We start from the raw sequence: 18,849 nt of genomic DNA, 5'->3' as shown, positions 1-18,849 counted from the left end.
AGGTGGAGGGGCCGGGAGGGACAGGACACGCACACACACAGCCTTATCACATGGCCCGTCCAAAATGGATGTCAACTGAATAGATGTCAGTCTCTCTGCTCTGCTTGCGAAAGACAAGCCTCTCAACAGATACATTTTAGGAAAGAATCTCTCCTTCGTGGGTTGATTATGTGAGTGTGATGGATTGAAAGAAAATGCTGGCTTAGTGTCAGTGTGACTGCTGACTCACTTTGACATCAAACTGAGGGTTGCTTGTTGCTGGGAGTTAGATAATTGTTCATCAGTCGGCAGTGACCAGACAGACAGAGACAGGGCTCTGCTGCTGAGTTGTTGAGGCAACTGGGGTTTTACTCCCATTACATTACAGCAATCAGAGGAAAGTGTCCTCTCCATGCAGTGAAGCCTCTCTCTGCCTGAATGGCTCACTGGAAGGAGACAGCAGGGAAATGGCTGAGCTGGTCAGTACTCACCACCACCTAGCAGCATAATAGTGTGTTTCCTCTACAGTGGGTCGACTGCCAAGACAAGGCATTATTATAGTGTTGCTTAGCATATGTTTATGAATGTAAAGTATATTTATCTCTCACCCGCCTTTTGTCTCGTCATCCTCTGCATTGACGTATATAACCGACTAGTGATGGAGAAGCCCCCATAAAGGCTATCAGAAAGCAGTGCATTACTTTGATATTTTTAATGAAGCGAGAGGAAAATCAATAAGGGAAGAAGGAGCTATGGAAACACTGGGCTTGGTGTAATTAAGAGTGACAAAGCCAGGAGTCACCATGGCAACCGGGCTGGCTAAGCTACATAGTCGTGAGTTAGACAGGAAGGAGGCATTTCTCCATGGTGACAGCGATGACTGCTAACAAGACCCACAGAATGAGAGACAGCTATTCACACACAGGCACACATCTCCAACAGACACACCATTGTGACGAGTTACGTACACACACAACCTACATTCCGGTTAGAGTGGAATACGGCATGATGCTCTGTACACTTTAACCAAAGTGTAGCAGAAGAGTGGTCTTTATTGTGTCTCTGATGAGGCAATCATCCATTTATGTTTACTTGAATAACTTGATCAAAAAGATACAGCTCCGTCAACCTGGTTTGGTGGATAAATGAAGAGGTAAAGATGAGATTATATTACTGGAGGGACTTTGTCTCTATTTATCTCTGTCATTTAGATCTTATATCCACTATAGATTTGCTATAGCACTGTTTTGTATGAGCTTTCAAATACAAGGACCCCACTGGACACAGACGTCAATTCAATGTATAATCCGTGTTGGGTCAACGTAATTTCCTTGAAATTATGTGGAAACAGCGCTGATTCAACGTTGACTGGCACCACAATGTCCATGCAATTTACTGTTATTTCTCCCTGTGTCCACATTTTCTTGACGAATGACATCTTAACTTTAAAGTTAAACACTTCTGGGAGCGTACTGAACCATGAGGGTACTGTACTTTTTGTTCCAGAACTATGGACTGGAGACTGAGAACCTGCGTACCCTATCCCACAAGCTTAATGCTTCAGCAAAGAACCTACAAAACTTCATCACAGGGAGGCGTCGAGGCGGCCATTATGACGGCAGGGCCTCCCGCAGGCTGCCCAACGACTTCCTCACCTCTGTGGTGGACCTTATCGGAGCAGCCAAGAACCTGCTGGCCTGGCTGGACAGGTGGGTGTTACCTCGGGGGGGAGGGGGGGGGGGGGGTCTTAGGGCTAGAGGCAGAAGATTGAAATTTAGAGTGATAGAAAGTGGCTTTAGCAGCAGATACAGAGGAAGAGAAGGTAGAGAGGAGGGAGTGAAAGGATGATAGGTCCTCCGGAAGTTTTGTTTTCCCACATTTTTGCTCAGCTGCCCGCAGCTCTGTTCTGTAAGCTCGCAATGTGTCACTCAGTCACAGAGCAGGAGGGGAGGGACAAGCCTGCTGGGAGGAAAGGGGAGAGTGCGAGTCATAGGATGCGGAAAGGGAGGAGATTAGGGTGGAATAGGCAGAATCAGGAGAAGGATTTAGCAGACGGGAGCGATGATAGCATAGAAGATGAGAGAGAGCGAAGATTGTGACAGCGCATGACCATCTGGCTAGGAGCTGAGTGGCTTGGGTTGGAGGAAAGGGAGACAGAAAAGGAAACAAAGTAGTGATCTGAGACCTGGAGGGGGGTTGCAGTGAGATTAGTAGACAAACAGCCTCTAGTAAAGATGAGGTCAAGTGTATTGCCGGCCTTGTGAGTGGGAGGGAACTGGGAAAGGGTGAGGTCAAAAGAGGCAAGGAGTGGAAAGAAAGAGTTGGAAAGAAATGAATCGAAGGTAGACGTCAGGAGGTTGAAGTCACCCAGTACAAAGAGAGGTGAGCCATCATTAGGAAATTAGCTTATCAAGGTGTCAAGCTCATTAAGGAACTCTCTAAGGGTACCTGGTGGGCGATAGATGAAAACAATGTTAAGCTTGAGTGGACAAGTGACAGTGACAGCATGGAATTCAAATGAGATAGATAGGTGAGTGAGGGAAAAATAGAACATCGCCCTAGGAGAAATGAGCAACCCTGTGCCACCACCGCGACGGCCAGATGCTCTCGGACTATGAGAGAACATGTAGTCAGATGAAGAGGGAGCTGCTGGAGTAGCAGTGTTTTCTTGGGGTTGAGCCATGTCTCCATCAAATTCTAGGGACTGAATAGGCTGAGATGAACTGTGTTCTTGACCGCAGATCGGCAGTTACAAACGCTGCCAGAGACCAGTAATTCCACATGGGTTGTGCATGCAAGGCACACTGAATTAGAAAGGTTGCAGCCAAGAGGTGGGAAGCGCCTGTAAAGCCTACAGGGAGAGGAGCGAACTGGGATAGAAAACACACACACATAGTTGGCAAAGCTACAAAAGAGCAAAATGAGATCTGAAAATACTAGGTCAAATAATCAAGTGCGAGAGTGTTGTGGAGCCTTCCTTTCTATCTTTCCTCGAAAAACTCGGCAGAACCATCATTGTTTCGGCAACAGTCTTTGTTTCGGCGATAGGCTATGGCGGCGATGGACTTTGTCTGCGCCACTGAGAATACAGGGGACACTGAAGTACTAACAATAATTGCCTTGTAGAGGTGTAGAGCACCCCTCCCGGTACTAATTGCTGATTACTGAGGAGAAACCACTCCCCTCCAATACAGCCACTGTTTATGAAAACCACAACAGTCAGAAATGTCCCTGCCCCTTAATCCTGGTTGATGTGTCCACAATCATCTGCAAGTTATGAGCAGTCAGCAGTTCACGCACCAAGTAGGCTACTGGGGAGACAGGCAGCACTTAAAGTAGATGTCCCTAGCTAGCAAAAAGACAGTACTAGACAATAACAGATTAAGACAAAAATGATACTTATCACTCCTGGAGATATCAGGAGTCCTCTAGCTATTGAATGAAACACGCAAGGTCCAACTGAAATTTGACTTGGCCTTTAAAACCAACCCCTCTGAAAGACACACATACATACACATACGGTGCATTTGGAAAGTATTGACTCTTTCCACATTTTGTTACGTTACAGCCTTATTCTAAAATGTATTAAATTGCCCCCCCCACAAAGTTCTACACACAATACCCCATAATGACAAAACAAAAAACAGGGTTTTAGAAATTTTAGCAAATGTATAAATATATTTAAAAAAATGAAATATTACATTTACATAGGTATTCAGACCCTTTACTCAGTACTTTCTTGAAGCACATTTGGCATCAAGTCTTCTTGGGTATGACGCAACAAGTTTGTCACACCTGCATTTGGGGAGTTTCTCCCATTCTTCTCTGCAGATCCTCTCAAGCTTTGTCAGGTTGGATTGGGAGCATCACTACACATGCATTTTCAGATCTCTCCAGAGATATTCGATCGGGTTCAAGTCCACGCTCTGGCTGGGCCACTCAAGGACATTCAGAGACTTGTTCCGAAGCCACTCCTGTGCTGTCTTGGCATTGTCTTGGTTGTGTGCTTATGTTCACCTTCCAACAGGACAACGACCCTTCGCCCTAGTCTGAGGTCCTGAGTGCTCTGGAGCAGGTTTTCATCAAGGATCTCTCTGTACTTTGTTTCGTTCATCTTTCCCTCGATCCTGACTAGTCTCCCAGTCTCTGCCGCTGAAAAACATCCCCACAGCATGATGCTGCCACCACCATGCTTCACCACAGGGATGGTGCCTGGTTTCCTCCAGACGTGGTGCTTGGCATTCAGGCCAAAGACTTCAATCTTGGTTTCATCAGACCAGAGAATCTTGTTTCTCATGGTCTGAGAGTCTTTAGGTGCCTTTTGGCAAACTCCAAGCAGGCTGTCATTGTCCTTTTACTGTAGAATGGCTTCCATCTGGCCAACCTACCATAATGGCCTGATTGGTGGAGTTCTGCAGAGATGGTTGTCCTTCTAGAAGTTTCTCCCATCTCCACAGAGAATCTTTGGAGCTCTATCAGAGTGACCATCGGGTTCTTGGTCACCTCCCTGACCAATGCCCTTCTCCCCCGATTGCTGTTTGTCCGGGCAGCCAGCTCTAGGAAAAGTCTTGGTGGTTCCAAACTTCTTCCATTTAAGAATGATGGAGGTCACTGTGTTCTTGGAAACCTTCAATACTGCATAAATGTTTTGGTACACTTTCCCAGATCTGTGCCTCGACACAACCCTGTCTCGAAGCTCTACGGACAATTCCTTCGACCTCATGGCTTTGTTTTTGCTCTGACATGCACTGTCAACTGTGGGACCTTATGTAGACAGGTGTGTGCCTTTCCAAATCATGTTCAATCAATTGAATTTCAACAGGTGGATCCAATCAAGTTGGAGAAACATCTGAGGATGATCAAGGGAAACATGATGCTCAATTTCAAGTCTCATAGCAAAGGGTCTGAATACTTATGTAAATAAGGTACTTCTGTTTTTATTTCTTATAAAATTAGCAAAAATGTCTCATAACTTGTTTTCTTTTTGTCATTATGGGGTATTGTGTGGATTGATGAGGAAAAAAAATAATTTAATACATTTCAGAATAAGGCTGTAACGTAACAAAATGTGTCAAAAGTCAAGGGGTCTGAATACTTTCCGAATACACTGTACATACAGTACCAGTCAAAGGTTTGGACACACCTACTCATTCAAGGGTTTTTCTTAATTTTTTACTATTTTCTACATTGTAGGATGATAGTGAAGACATCAACACTATGAAATAACACATATGGAATCATGTAGTAACCAAAGTGTTAAACAAATATAACAAAAATATAAGGAATGCTGTTCCAACAGTCTTGAAGGAGTTTCCAAATATGCTGCGCACTTGTTGGCTGCTTTTCATTCACTCTGCAGTCCAACTCATCCCAAACCATCTCAATTGGATTTAGGTGATTGTGGAGGCCAGGTCATCTAATGCAGCACTCCATCACTCTCATTATTGGTCAAATAGCCCTTACACAGCCTGGAGGTGTGTTGGGTCATTGTCCTGTTGAAAAACAAATGATAATCCCACTAAGCGTAAATCAGACAGGATGGCGTATCGCTGCAGAATGCTGTGGTAGCAGTGGAGGCTGGTGACTTGAATAATTGAGGAGGGTGGGAGAAGGCAAAGTGTGCATGGATAAGACCAAGTGTGTTTCAAAAATCATCAAATACTAATTATTTTAACCTAAAATATTTAATAAAGACATTTATAGTACAATATTATGGGGAATGGGTATGAGAGGGCTACTTACACAGTGTTGGAAAGGGATCACAGCAGTGATTGAATGAGGGTATGAGGCAGGAGTTGAGGGGTTCAGAGGCTTGACCAGTATAGGACAGGATTTGACTGAGAAGACAAAAAACAATAACACAACACACTACATAGTTAGACAAAAGAGCCAAGAATGAGTTATTTCAAGCTAGGAGTAAAATCATTGATGTGTAATAATGTGATTGTGTATGTGATTGACTCTACATACAGTAATGAGAGAAAATTGACAGGGGCACTCAGTTGCTCTATGAAGTTAAACTCAGACATCTCAAAATGCATAAAGTCAAACACGGACAACGCATCTCGCCCACTTGACACATCAAAGTAGCCCAAAAAACATTCCTGAATAAAGCTCTGATCATCCACATACCTGACCATAACTGACAACTGCAAGCAGGCTGGTGGCACCATAGGTCCCAAAGCGGTGGGGCAATTTTTACCCCCTTGGGCCTGGAGTTTTTCCTTTTATGTTAACTTAACTAGGAAAACTCTGGACCTTATAAGGTATGACAGTGATTCATCAGTTGTAAAACTGTTTTATATGGGCTATGATAGACCAGTTTGTCCTAATCAGGTCACATGGTTTTAAAAAAACTCCTGAAAAAAACTCCTGGTCCTGGGGTGAATGAAAACTCTGTCAAACTGCAGCTAAATTATATTTAGACTAGATTAGGAGGGGATTTCCTCTACCCAGACAGATAGACAACAACTGATAGACAATTGAGCTGAGCTTGCTTTATGCATGTTTATAATATGCAGGCCTATGCAACTGTAGGCCTTATAAAAAATTTACTCACATCACTATTAAGTTGATTGATTCATTACAGTTGATCATTTAGGATTAAAAATGTATAGGCAGCCCAATTTTGAATATTAACTACATTAGATCATATTCACATTTTCTCCTGGCACACAAATGGACTATAAATACCCTGACCAGATGGACAGCGCGCATAGGCTGTATGCAAGTGCTCTTATTAGTAGCCTATAGTTGATCAGACTGAAAAATAGTCTAATTTTCATCCCATACAGCATGTCAGATTTCTAATGTTTAGGTGTAGCCTAGGCTGCTGCAACATTTATAACATGAGTTTTTGCTTGTGTCTGTCTGTCCGGAATGTTATCATCTTTGCTTTATAAATACCGGAGGAAAGTGGAAAGTCTACTTGGGCGCACAAGAAAAAATGCGCTGTGTAAACCTTTCTCCAATCAAATGTTTAATGGATGATGCGATGGAAGCTATCAAATCATTCGGAATTGTTTTCAACATCCCAAAGACAGTCAAACGTGCCATATGTTCAGCAAGTAAAGCATCGTAACGTGCAATTACCTCTTCAAACTCCTTGTAGTTGCCCTTGTTGGCAGAGCTTTCCCTCTCGTCGTGTCCTCTAAAAGCAAATTATTACACGCCCAAAAACGCAGTGGTCTTAATAAGCAGTTTGATAACATCCCTGTTTCTTCTTACTTTATCGTTGTGTTGTGCAGTTTGAATACGCAGAACTTCATCATAATCGATGCAGCTTTTTCCCAGAAGCTTGAATCTGATGTGGGCATTTATATGCTCCCTGCTTTTGTTTTGCCATTTGGCTGAACAATCAATGTTTTCCAGGTCACTGTACCCACCTTTCGACCAAGGCTCAGACTTTCCAAAATGCAGGCAAGGCCAGCAATACAGGCGGCTCGATGAAAGGCTCCCTGTTAACCAGCTATAGTAAACTCGTACATCGCCTTGGTCTGTACAATTGCCCTTATTTTAGCGCCCCCAAAACGTAATACTTCCAGATCAACTGTAATGTCAATACCATTGTAAAGCACAATTTCTCCCCTTTCCAACATAATCAATCACATGACCTAAACGCTGCCTGTTTCTGCATAATTCAAGCAGGAAATGAGCACGTAGGGTCTTTTTAAAAATGGCGGGTGGGGAAGCAAAACTAATGCGTGATAGTGAGAAGGAGAGATGTGTGGGAAAATGGCTTTTTTTCAGTTGATCTGTCCAACTTATCACCTTATCGCCTCTAAAATGTAAATAAAACACTAAGAGTTTATATAATGTGTCATTACATACCTATTTGAAGGTTTGTGTCGAATTTGAATCGGGTTTTTAGGGCGGTGCTAAAGTGATCTTAGAAGTAAACAGCAGCTTTGAGAATGATGATCGCATGATGACGCAAAAAATGACTAGGTACCTTACCACCGTCACTGTCCATTTCTTGTTTTTAAAGGATGATAGAAGTGCTACACCTGGTGGAGAGAGATTGTAAGACAGAAATAGTTGCTTTATGCGTGCTCTACGTTACGACATGACACGTCCCGTGTTCAACTTTTCTCCAATACTATAGAGCCATTACCATGTCGATCTTGAATAGAAACCTAGTTCACACCCCCGATTTTGAAGTCAACACAGTCGCTACAGTCCCATTAGTTTTCTTTGTAGCCTCGTTTGAATGTTGCGGTTACGCACAATTGTACAGAATGGGGTGAGTTTACGTTACACTTTTGACACCAGCTGGTATTGAACGCCCACACCTTTTCATCCTTCTTCATGTAACTGACCAGAGGTCGGCCCCCCACTTTTATTTTGCACCTTTTCCACGTACCCCAGAGAATGAATGGGGTTCTTCAACAAGAAGTCCACAACATTTTCAGCAGCGTTGGCCATTCTACCGCTGGTAACTAGCTAACGTTAGCTACTGGAGTTAGCAAGGCAAATCTAAATAAATTGCACTAACTGGACACAAAAATAAAGTTCTGAAAACAATTTAGAATATACCTCCTCCGTCTCTTGTAATTTGAAAAAACGAATTTGAATTAAATAATATCCCCAAAATGATAAACTATCACTCGTCACTCTTAATCTCTATCCAACAATGTCACCAAGCTTCTCAACACATAGAACCCCCATAATGCTCTGGGGCACAATCCCAATACAACACACTAGAGCTGTGTTTGAATACTCATACTAACCACACTAACTGTACTATTTGTGATATGAATTGAGTATATAGTATGCTTATTGGTCATAGTATGGATATAGTTAGTATGCCAAAAGTTTCCGGATGTCGTACTAAATTAGCCAAAACATGAAGTATACACGCAGGACACTCTTTTTGTACTTTAGGGCCCATGAAGCAATTCATAAGGAAATGGGCGTGGCTTCACATTGTTTTCAGATTTAAACAAAATTGCGGAAAGTAATACAGCCGATGTACAACGAGAGCGGATACATTGCTTTAACTAATTATGACATATGTTAAGAAAATGTTGAACAATGTAATAAAGTAATTACTTTTCAAATAAGTTACCTTACAATTTATGTTGGCTGACAATTTGTTAGCTACGCTGTCCTTACCAACCACATAGCATATCATTACAGCAGTATGTACCAGTATGTTAGCTATCTACCTAATGTTAGTTGGCTACTTATACATCAAACTTGCCAGTATATTAACTTTAGGCTATCTAACTACCCAACATTTATTGACTTGATTATTCCCTTCATTTTTAGCTTAGCTAATTTGAATAGTCGTTGTGCGTTCTCAATGGACAATCGGGTGCTTTCGTAAATTCCCTCTGGCTATCTAACGTTACTCCAATTTCAGAGCACTCTCGTCTGAGTGTAACAGAATGCAGCATATTGAATTTACAAGAGCTCAACAACCGTTGAATATGGCCGGTGTCAGTAAATGGCAGCAAAAAACGCATAATTAAATTGTTGCCCGCAGCACAGTTACAGTCACACTGCTCTGGATAACATGAAAACTGCCTAATCAGCTCTGCTAGGGTGAGTAAAATGGTCAGTGGTCTCATTTGTGTCTGGAAGTAGCTAGCAAGCTAGCCAACGTTAGCTTGGGTGCTTGACTGCCGTTGTAAGGTCAGAAAGCTCAAATCAACCCTACTCCTCGGCCCTTGCGTCCAGTGTGTGCTCCGAGAGCGAGACGCACTGAATTTACGAGCGCACTCTGGCACTCCAGATTGACTTTAAGAACACACCCGAAGTCGTAAAATGTCTAACTAGTAGCATTTGTTATGCTAACTAGCTTGCAAGAGGTTGCATAGCAACAGCATCAACTTCCCGTAGACAGGCAAAGAGCTAATACGCCCAACTGAAAGGATACTGTTTGTTTACAGTACACTAAAATGAACTCATAGTATATAGTATGTAGTGTATAGTATGTTAGTATGGGTATTCGAACACAGCTTAGGTTCATTTTCTGATCCTAATTCTATGATTGGATGGACAACATGTCAGTTTAAACTGCAAAATCTTTGATTGGTTGGAGGACGTCCTCCGGAAGTGGTCATAATTACCATGTCTATGGAAGGGGGTGAGGCCTATGAGCCTCCTAGGTTTTGTATTGAAGTCAATGTAGCCAGAGGAGAATGGACGCTAGCTGTCCTCTGGCTAAACCATGGTGCTACCCCAGATAGTGCTGTTGAAGTTACTGTAGACCTTCATTGCAAAACAGTGCATTTTAATAAATTATTTGGTGAAATATATATATATATATATATGTAGTATAGTTTTATCTAAAAAGGATAACTTTTTTAATGTTTCACAATTTTTATTTTTTATAAAAATTTAACTGAGGAGGGTCCTCCCCTTCCTCCTCTGATGAGCCTTCACTGTGTGTTAGCCATGCTGGTTAAGTGTCCCTTGAATTCTAAATAAATCACAGACAGTGTCAACAGCAAAGCACCCCTACACCATCACACCACCTCCTCCATGCTTCATGGTGGGAACCACACATGCGGAGATCATCCATTCACCTACTCTGCGTCTCACAAAGAAACTGCGGTTGGAACCAAAAATCTCAAATTTGGACTCATCAGATCAAAGGACAGATTTCCATCGGTCTAATGTCCATTGTTTGTGTTTTTTGACCCAAGCAAGTCTCTTCTTCTTACTGGTGTCCCTTAGTAGTGGTTTCTTTGCAATTCGACCACAAAGGCCTGATTTATGCAGTCTCCTCGGAACAGTTGATGTTGAGATGTGTCTGTTACTTGAACCCTGTGAGGCATTTATTTGGGCTGCAATCTGAGGTGCAGTTAACTCTAATGAACTTATATTCTGCAGTAGAGGTAACTCTGGGTCTTCCTTTCCTGTCCTTTCATGAGAGCCAGTTTCATCATAGCTCTTGATGGTTTTTGCAACTGCACTTGAAGAAACTTTCAAAGTTCTTTACATTTTCCAGATTGACTGACCTTCATGTCTTAAAGTAATGATGGACTGTCATTTCTCTTTGCTTATTTGAGCTGTTCTTGCCATAATATGGACTTGGTTTTTTACCAAGTAGGGCTATCTTCTGTATACCACCTCTACCTTGTCACGACACAACTGATTGTCTCAAACACATTAAGAAGGAAAGGCATTCCACAAGTGAACTTTTAACAAGGCACACCTGTTAATTGAAATGCATTCCAGGTGACTACCTCATGAAGCTGGTTGAGAGAATGCCAAGAGTGTGCAAAGCTGTCATCAAGGCAAAGGGTTGCTACTTTTAAGAAATATATTTTGACACTTTTTTTGGTTACTACATGACTCCATATGTGCTATTTCATAGTTTTTATGTCTTCTCTATTATTCTACATTGTAGAAAATAGTTTTAAAAAATTTAAAAAACATTGAAAGAGTAGGTGTGTCCAAACTTTTGACTGGCACTGTTTACCGTCTTTTATTGGAGAGGTGTGGGTGCCCGGGGAGTTGTTGTTGTGCGGGGGTTAAGTGCCTTGCTCAAGGGCTTGTTCTTGTTGTCTTCCCTTACTAGCAAGTTGGCTAAACACTGTAAGTTAGCTAGTCTTTTAGCTTCCCACATCGCCATGTGAAATAATCTGATTTATAATTTAAAAATATGTCAGAGCAAATACTTATAGTTGCCATTGTAACCTACAACATTATCCCAATTTGATAAGCTGCTTCAATTTATTCGGTCTCATATCAGCAAAATATGTCACATGGCTATCTATTTTTATGTTTTCAAATAGTCTAGAACAACATTATCACTTCTAAACAAAATACATTTTGGGGGGATTCTAATAAGGCCACAATATTGTTTGGTTTATTGTTTAAAAAGTCACTGAGATTATATTGATTTATCAATGCAAAATATACTCAACAAAAATATAAACGCAACATGTAAGTGTTGGTCCCATGTTTCATGAGCTGAAATTTTCTGTGAGCACAAAAAGCTTATTTCTCTCAAATGTTGTGTCCAAATTTGTTTACATCTCTGTTAGTGAGCGTTTCTCCTTTCCCAAGATAATCCATGTACCTGACAGGTGTGGAATATCAAGGAACTGATTAAACAACATGATCATTACACAGGTGCACCTTGTGTTAGGGACAATAAAATGCCACTCTAAAATGTACAGTATTGTCACACAACACAATGCCATAAGTTGTCTCGAGTTTTGAGCGAGCGTGCAACTGGCATGCTGACTGCAGGAATGCCCACCAGAGCTGTTGCCAGAGAATTTAATGTACATTTCTCTACCATAAGCCGCCTCCAACGTTATTTTAGAGAATTTGGCATTATGTCCAACCAGCCTCACAACCGCAGAGCAAGTATAACCACGCCAGCCTAGGACCTCCACATTTGTCTTCTTCACCTGCGGGATCGTCTGAGACCAGCTACCCGGGAAGCTGATGAAACTGTGGGTTTGCACAACCGAGAAAGTTCTGCACAAACTGTCAGAAACTGTCTCAGGGAAGCTCATCTGCGTGCCTGTCGTCCTCACCAGGGTCTTTACCTGATTCTAGTTTGGCGTCGTAACTGACTTCAGTGGGAAAATGCTCACCTTCGATGACCACTGGCACGCTAGAGAAGTGTGCTCTTCACGGATTAATCATGGTTTCAACTGGGCAGATGGCAGACAGAGTGTATGTTGTCGTGTGGGCGAGCGGTTTGCTGATGTCAACATTGTGAACAGCTTGCCCCATGGTGGAGATGTGTTGCGCTGCATGAGGAAAGTGGTGGTCACACCAGATACTGACTGGTTTTCTGATCCATGCCCCTACTTTTTTTTAAAGGTATCTGTGACTAACAGATGCATATCTGTATTACCAGTCATGTGTGATCCATAGATTAGGGCCTAATAAATTAATTTAAAATGACTGATTTCCTTATATTAACTGTAACTCAGTAAAACATTTTAAACTGTTGCAGGTTGCGTTAACATTTTTGTTCAGTGAAGGTTACTGTGATGCATACCCTATAGATCAGATCAAGGAACCAAGCAAGCTTCATTGCCTACACAACACTTGGGGTTGATAAGGAATGATATGGCACGTTACCATTTTCATGTGGCACGGGAGTAAGTAGAATGATAAAGCGTGCTACAAGGAGCCACCTCTTTTGTGACGAAAAACGATATTGCGACACTGCGCTATGCTCCGTAGGGTCCGTCTCCATAGGTTATAAATAGCACTTTAGAAAAACAAAATATTCCCAGAGGAACTTCATTTGCATGTGTCTTATAGTTTATATAATGGTTCTCTTTCATTGTAAAGTTGTTGGAGAGGGCTTATGCAAAGATTTTATTTTTTAACATCTCTGAACTCTACATATTGTACTTCTCTCCTGCTAGATCTCCATTTGTCAGTGTGACAGAGTACTCCTTACTAAAGAACAACATTGTTCAACTGTGCTTGGAGTTAACCACCATAGTACAACAGGTGAGTTGTCCAGGGGTATGAAAAATGTTAGGGAATTTTATTAACTAGATACTATTGCATCAATATTTCTCTCACAGAATACCTAGCTACATACCTCAATGTTATACTTCTGTTAAAGTTTTGTCAGGAATAGATGGCCTACTGAAAATAACTTCCCTGTTTTAAACACTCTCAATAGACAGTCTTCCAACTAAGTTTTTTTTCTCTAACTGGTCTTTAATTGTCTTGCAGGACTGCACGGTGTATGAGACAGAAAACAAGATTCTTCATGTGGTGAGTTTTGAGTCTTTTTTCATGTGGTTTACTGCTCACAAAGACACACAAGGATCCACAAATCTTCCTATCAACCATTAACTGGCACCTTACACAAATCTTATTGGTCACACATAATTTGGATAGTCCAGATTGTCCATACTATCAACAAGCTATCTGTTGATTAGCAACTGCTTGCTAAGGTTATGGTTTGGTTTAGAATACAGGTTAGGGTAAGGGTTAGGACTAGGCTTAGGGTAAGGGTTAAGTTTATGGTTAGGGTAAGGGTTAGGTTTAGGGTTAGGATAAGGGTTAAGGTTAGGGGTAAGGATAGGGTTTGTAGATAGTTAGTTGACATGTTATTGATAGTCTGTAGAGCATCTACAGATGGACTATCCCCAAAAAAGTGTTACCATCTTATTTACAGTCACAAGATAAAAAACATTAGTCATGATAAAGGTTACACATGACACAAATTAACAAATGTTTTCAAAATAACAGTGGCATATAAATCATCAAACAATATGTTGGTCAATGATTTTGAAACACCAATGAATCTTTACACATTGTTTGTACACACACACACACACACACACACACACTCTCTCTCTCTCTCTCTCTCTACTTTATTTAGGGCACATGCCCACACTTGAACATGTGATAATGCAGTCACATGCAGCCTCCTCATCGCCAGGCAGGCAGCACTATGGAAGAAGAGGGTTTGGGTTATTAATAAGAGTGTGTGAGTCTGCCTGTGTATTTCTCTAAAGCCGCAGTTTTAAGGCCTTTGGTTGGCAGTCTGTGTTGAATAATGCAGAACCTCCCTGCTGCTCCCATGGGCATTCCTGCCTACAGCAATTAGACAGAGAGAGAGAAAGAGAAGCTAGGACAAACTATGTACAGGCCAGATGTGTGTTTGTCTGTCTGTCAGTCTGTGTGTGTGCCTGTGTGAGAGAGAGAGTGAGTGAGAGAGAGAGCGATTGGAGACTAAGGGAATCGATGGAGTCATGGCTGTGTCACTGTAGCTAGCCAGTTCTAGCCGCTGTGCTACTTGTGGCAGTGATAGAAACCAACATACAGTACATTCGACATGACATCTGAAGGACATGACAGGCTCCAATGCTGCTAATACAGTGCTACATAGAGCAATAAGGACCCCTTTACTCCTCAGCTTGTTAAACCCAGGATGACAAGCCATAGCTTGCCTTTGAAGAATGCCATGTGTGTCTCAGATGATGAATAAGCCAAAGAATCGCTCATTAAAAAGCGGGTCAGATTCTCAGATAATGGCATGCAGTGCTTTATTCTTTCTGCTCTAAAACACAGGCAGGAGGAGAAGAGAGTGACTCCATGCACTCTGTCATTAGGGCTAGGAATTGCCAGGGACCTCACAATACGATATTATCATGACACTTACAGTTGAAGTCGGAAGTTTACATACACCTCAGCCAAATACATTTAAACTCAGTTTTTCACAATTCCTGACATTTAATCCTAGTAAAAATTCCCTGTCTTAGGTCAGTTAGGATTACCACTTTATTTTAAGAATATGAAATGTCAGAATAATAGTAGAGTGAATTATTTATTTCAGCTTTTATTTCTTTCATCACATTCCCAGTGGGTCAGAAGTTTACACACACTCAATTAGTATTTGGTAGCATTGCCTTTAAACTGTCTTTTTTATGGCGGTTTTGGAGCAGTGGCTTCTTCCTTGCTGAGCGGCCTTTCAATTATATCGATATAGGACTCGTTCTACTGTGGAAATAGATACTTTTGTACCTGTTTCCTCCAGCATCTTCACAGGGTCCTTTGCTGTTGTTCTGGGATTGATTTGCACTTTTCGCACCAAAGTATGTTCATCATTTTTCTGAGGTCTTGGCTGATTTATTTTGATTTTTCCATGATGTCAAACAAAGAGGCACTGAGTTTGAAGGTAGGCCTTGAAATATATCCACAGGTACACCTCCAATTGACTCGAATGATGTCAATTAGCCTCCCAGAAGCTTCTAAAGCCGTGACATCATTTTCTGGAATTTTCCAAGCTGTTTAAAGGCACAGCCAACTTAGTGCATGTCAACTTCTGACCCACTGAAATTGTGATACAGTGAATTATAAGTGAAATAATCTGTCTGTAAACAATTGTTGGAAAAATTACTTGTGTCATGCACAAAGTAGATGTCCTAACCGACATGCCAAAACTTTAGTTTGTTAACAAGAAATTTGTGGAGTGGTTGAAAAACGAGTTTTAATGACTCCAACCTAAGTGTATGTAAAGTTCTGTATTGGTTTTTCCCCATCACTACTTTCCCCATCACTACATTCCCAGTTGGTTCTTTGTCCTACACCAGCAAAGTGGTACTCTTGAACTCTGATGATGCACGATCCCGAAGCTCACCTTACACTGTGTCGTTTCTCTCCACCATACAGTCATCTGACGAATGAGAGACATTCAGGCAGTAATTCATATCAGCTAGTTGACAGTGTGAGCTGCAGCATATTGAATGATCCCATCCTGTCTTCTTGTGTCTGCAGTGTAAAACACTGTCTGGGATCTGTGACCACATCATCTCGCTGTCCTCTGATTCGCTGGTGTCCCAGTCGGCCCATCTGGAGGTTGTGCACCTGACCAACATCATGCCCAGCGAGGGCCTGGTGAGTACTAAGACTACGCTATAGACACCTTCAATCATACCTCGGCATGGGCTGAACCAGGACTCACTCTGTCAGGATACTTTACTTTACTTGTTTGTAATGTCATACCAAGATATGAAGTGTACGTCTCATCATTATAACTACATTATTCTCCTTTTTAGTTGAATACAGTCTACCCTCTCTCCTCTCATTTAGGGAATGTACATCAAATCTACATATGACGGCCTTCATGTCATCACTGGGACCACTGAGAACGTAAGTCTACTTCCTAGACCATGTGTCCCTGTAGTAAAACAATTGTTTTACTTTAAACAGTCTCTGCTAACCATACCAACTCTTGCACCCGTAACTGTTATTCTGTTTTACCATTGGCCTGCTCGTTTTCCACGTGAGCCTCTTGTAGTCCTGTAATGACCCGCCTCTCTGGTTGGGGCTCTGGGGTAACTGTTCAATTAGTGCAGCAAATAGTGAACCCCTAATTATCATCTGGGTGTTTAATTGGGGTTGGCAACCGATGAGGGATGACAGGCTTACAGATGGCAGCATGGCACAGAGAACCACAGCTCTTCCATTCAGCAACACTTTCAAAGCATGACTGGGATGTTGTGGATCCTCTGGAGGAGATGGAGAGGGAATGGGTGCTGTGACTGACAGTTCATTAATCATTTCCGAGCCCCTGAAGAAGGAAATGAAGTTACTATTAGTGATATTGTACAAAGTGTGAAGTCGTACTACCATGGTATGAAGGGAGGAGGTATAGAGGCCGGTGATGTTTGATTCTCTGCCAAGTGATGTGACTCCTTTCAATTGCTGCTAAATGGTGGCTGAGATCAACACTCTTTAGACTTACTGGACATTTTGGGGGAAAACATAATTTATCTAACTTATAAAGCTGTGCCAAGGAAGCCTGTCCTTGCAGATCTGGGCCCATATCCACAAAGCATCTCAGAGTAGAACATTGGTCTTAAGTGCTTAGAATAGAGACATTTCACTCCTAAAAATAAAAGCTATGCATGACGCCTCTTTAGTCATAAGAGTCCCACCTAGTTGACAGATATTTAGGAGACCTCATGAGCGCTCCTAATCAGTTAAGAGTTACCAGCAGGTGTCTTGATAATAGAAAAATACAGCGAGTCAATGGTTCCTGTACCATGTACACTCTCTTTGGAGTTGTTAAAATAATTATTTGATGTTTGGATCTTGATCAACACATAAATAATTTCTACATGCAACACTATCTCTTGTGCTTTTAACAATGGTTTCACATGGGGCCTATTTCACGATATACCTGTAATGTAGGATCTTCATTTAATCACTCTTTTGTTTCTGAGAATTTTCCTGCATTTAAAACTGTAGGCTATTCAAGGTTTAAAAATGATTCTAAAGTGTGTTATTTACACTTTAAAATGACAGGCTTGATTTTCCCTAACGAAAAATGTATCAACCCTTACCAAAAAAATCCATTAATTATAATCTACATCATTATTTTCCTTCTGCAGTAAACTGTCTCAAATTAAGATCCTAATTCTGTAAATATGTATAACCACTAGGCTAATAAAAAAAACTGTTTTTTCTTTCGATGATTTTATTACCTACAGCATGTTATTTCAAGTTATCTCTTTGGAGCGCAACATCATGTTGTTAAAAACGATGCCTAAATTGGGCTTGCCTATAAGTTCGGCAGTTGAAAGCATCTAGCTGGCTTATGTTACCTTTGATTGTGTTGATGAAAATGATAGCCCTTTCAAATGTTGTATGCAATGTTGTTTGCAACATTATTGGCAAATGACTTGATGCCTACTGTGCCGAAGTGATTTAGAGTTGTTAAACGGGAGTGACGAGTGTGTTGATATAACGGTAATGTTGTCAAAATTCAGCTATTATAAAAAATAAAAATAAAGATTATGGTTGCCAACATATTAGGCAATCATTAAGAGTAGACAAAGTGATTGTGTCAGGCAAAAATGATATGAAATGTTTTACCATTGCAACATTTGATGTACAGTCACAGTCACCGTGGTTATCTGAAGCGTGCTATAGAGTTCACAGCTGGTGAAGCCTCATCATGATTGGTTATTCCCCATTATTTGCAACAATATCAATGCGCTTCATCACTATCTTTCCTTTGCGGTACCTCAAACTGTCAGGATTACCATCTGAGACAAACTTTTATGAGTTGATTTTTACTCCTGGCTCAGAGTTTCTCTGGGCAGTGAATTAACATCAAATCTAAACCCCATTTTGACCAGGGAGTTTTTTGTGTGTTTTAAAACAGGTTTTTAACAGGATTCCTAGGACCTTTTCTGTGTTACTTTGTGGATGCAGGCCCTGTTTGTACTTTAGCCAACTCCTTTGTTCTGTTCATTATCATGCCATAGATGTTGTCCTAGGCATGACAATGAAGTCAGAGGAGTTGGGCCAAAGCACTATATAGCCTATACCATAAAGAAAGGTCTCTAATAACCATTATATTTGAATTTAATTGCTATGATGGCTATGTGTCCTAACCTCTACTTATCCTACTTGAAT

General features: G+C 41.3%; 1 protein-coding gene across 2 annotated transcripts in view; it reads left to right on the top strand.

Annotated features, from left to right (window-relative positions):
• LOC110537307 (connector enhancer of kinase suppressor of ras 2) overlaps positions 1-18,849 on the top strand; it is a 76,261-nt gene that overhangs the window by 6,373 nt on the left and 51,039 nt on the right. For both annotated transcript variants that reach the window (XM_021623241.2, XM_021623240.2), the window contains exons 3-7: positions 1,486-1,688; positions 13,329-13,416; positions 13,648-13,689; positions 16,201-16,320; positions 16,516-16,575. In XM_021623241.2, the coding sequence (XP_021478916.1) occupies positions 1,486-1,688; positions 13,329-13,416; positions 13,648-13,689; positions 16,201-16,320; positions 16,516-16,575 (513 nt within the window). The remainder of the gene's footprint in view (positions 1-1,485; positions 1,689-13,328; positions 13,417-13,647; positions 13,690-16,200; positions 16,321-16,515; positions 16,576-18,849) is intronic.

The sequence above is a fragment of the Oncorhynchus mykiss genome, chromosome 12 (assembly GCF_013265735.2).
Source record: "Oncorhynchus mykiss isolate Arlee chromosome 12, USDA_OmykA_1.1, whole genome shotgun sequence".
NCBI lineage: Eukaryota > Metazoa > Chordata > Actinopteri > Salmoniformes > Salmonidae > Oncorhynchus > Oncorhynchus mykiss.
This window is presented reverse-complemented; position numbering and strand designations above follow the sequence as displayed.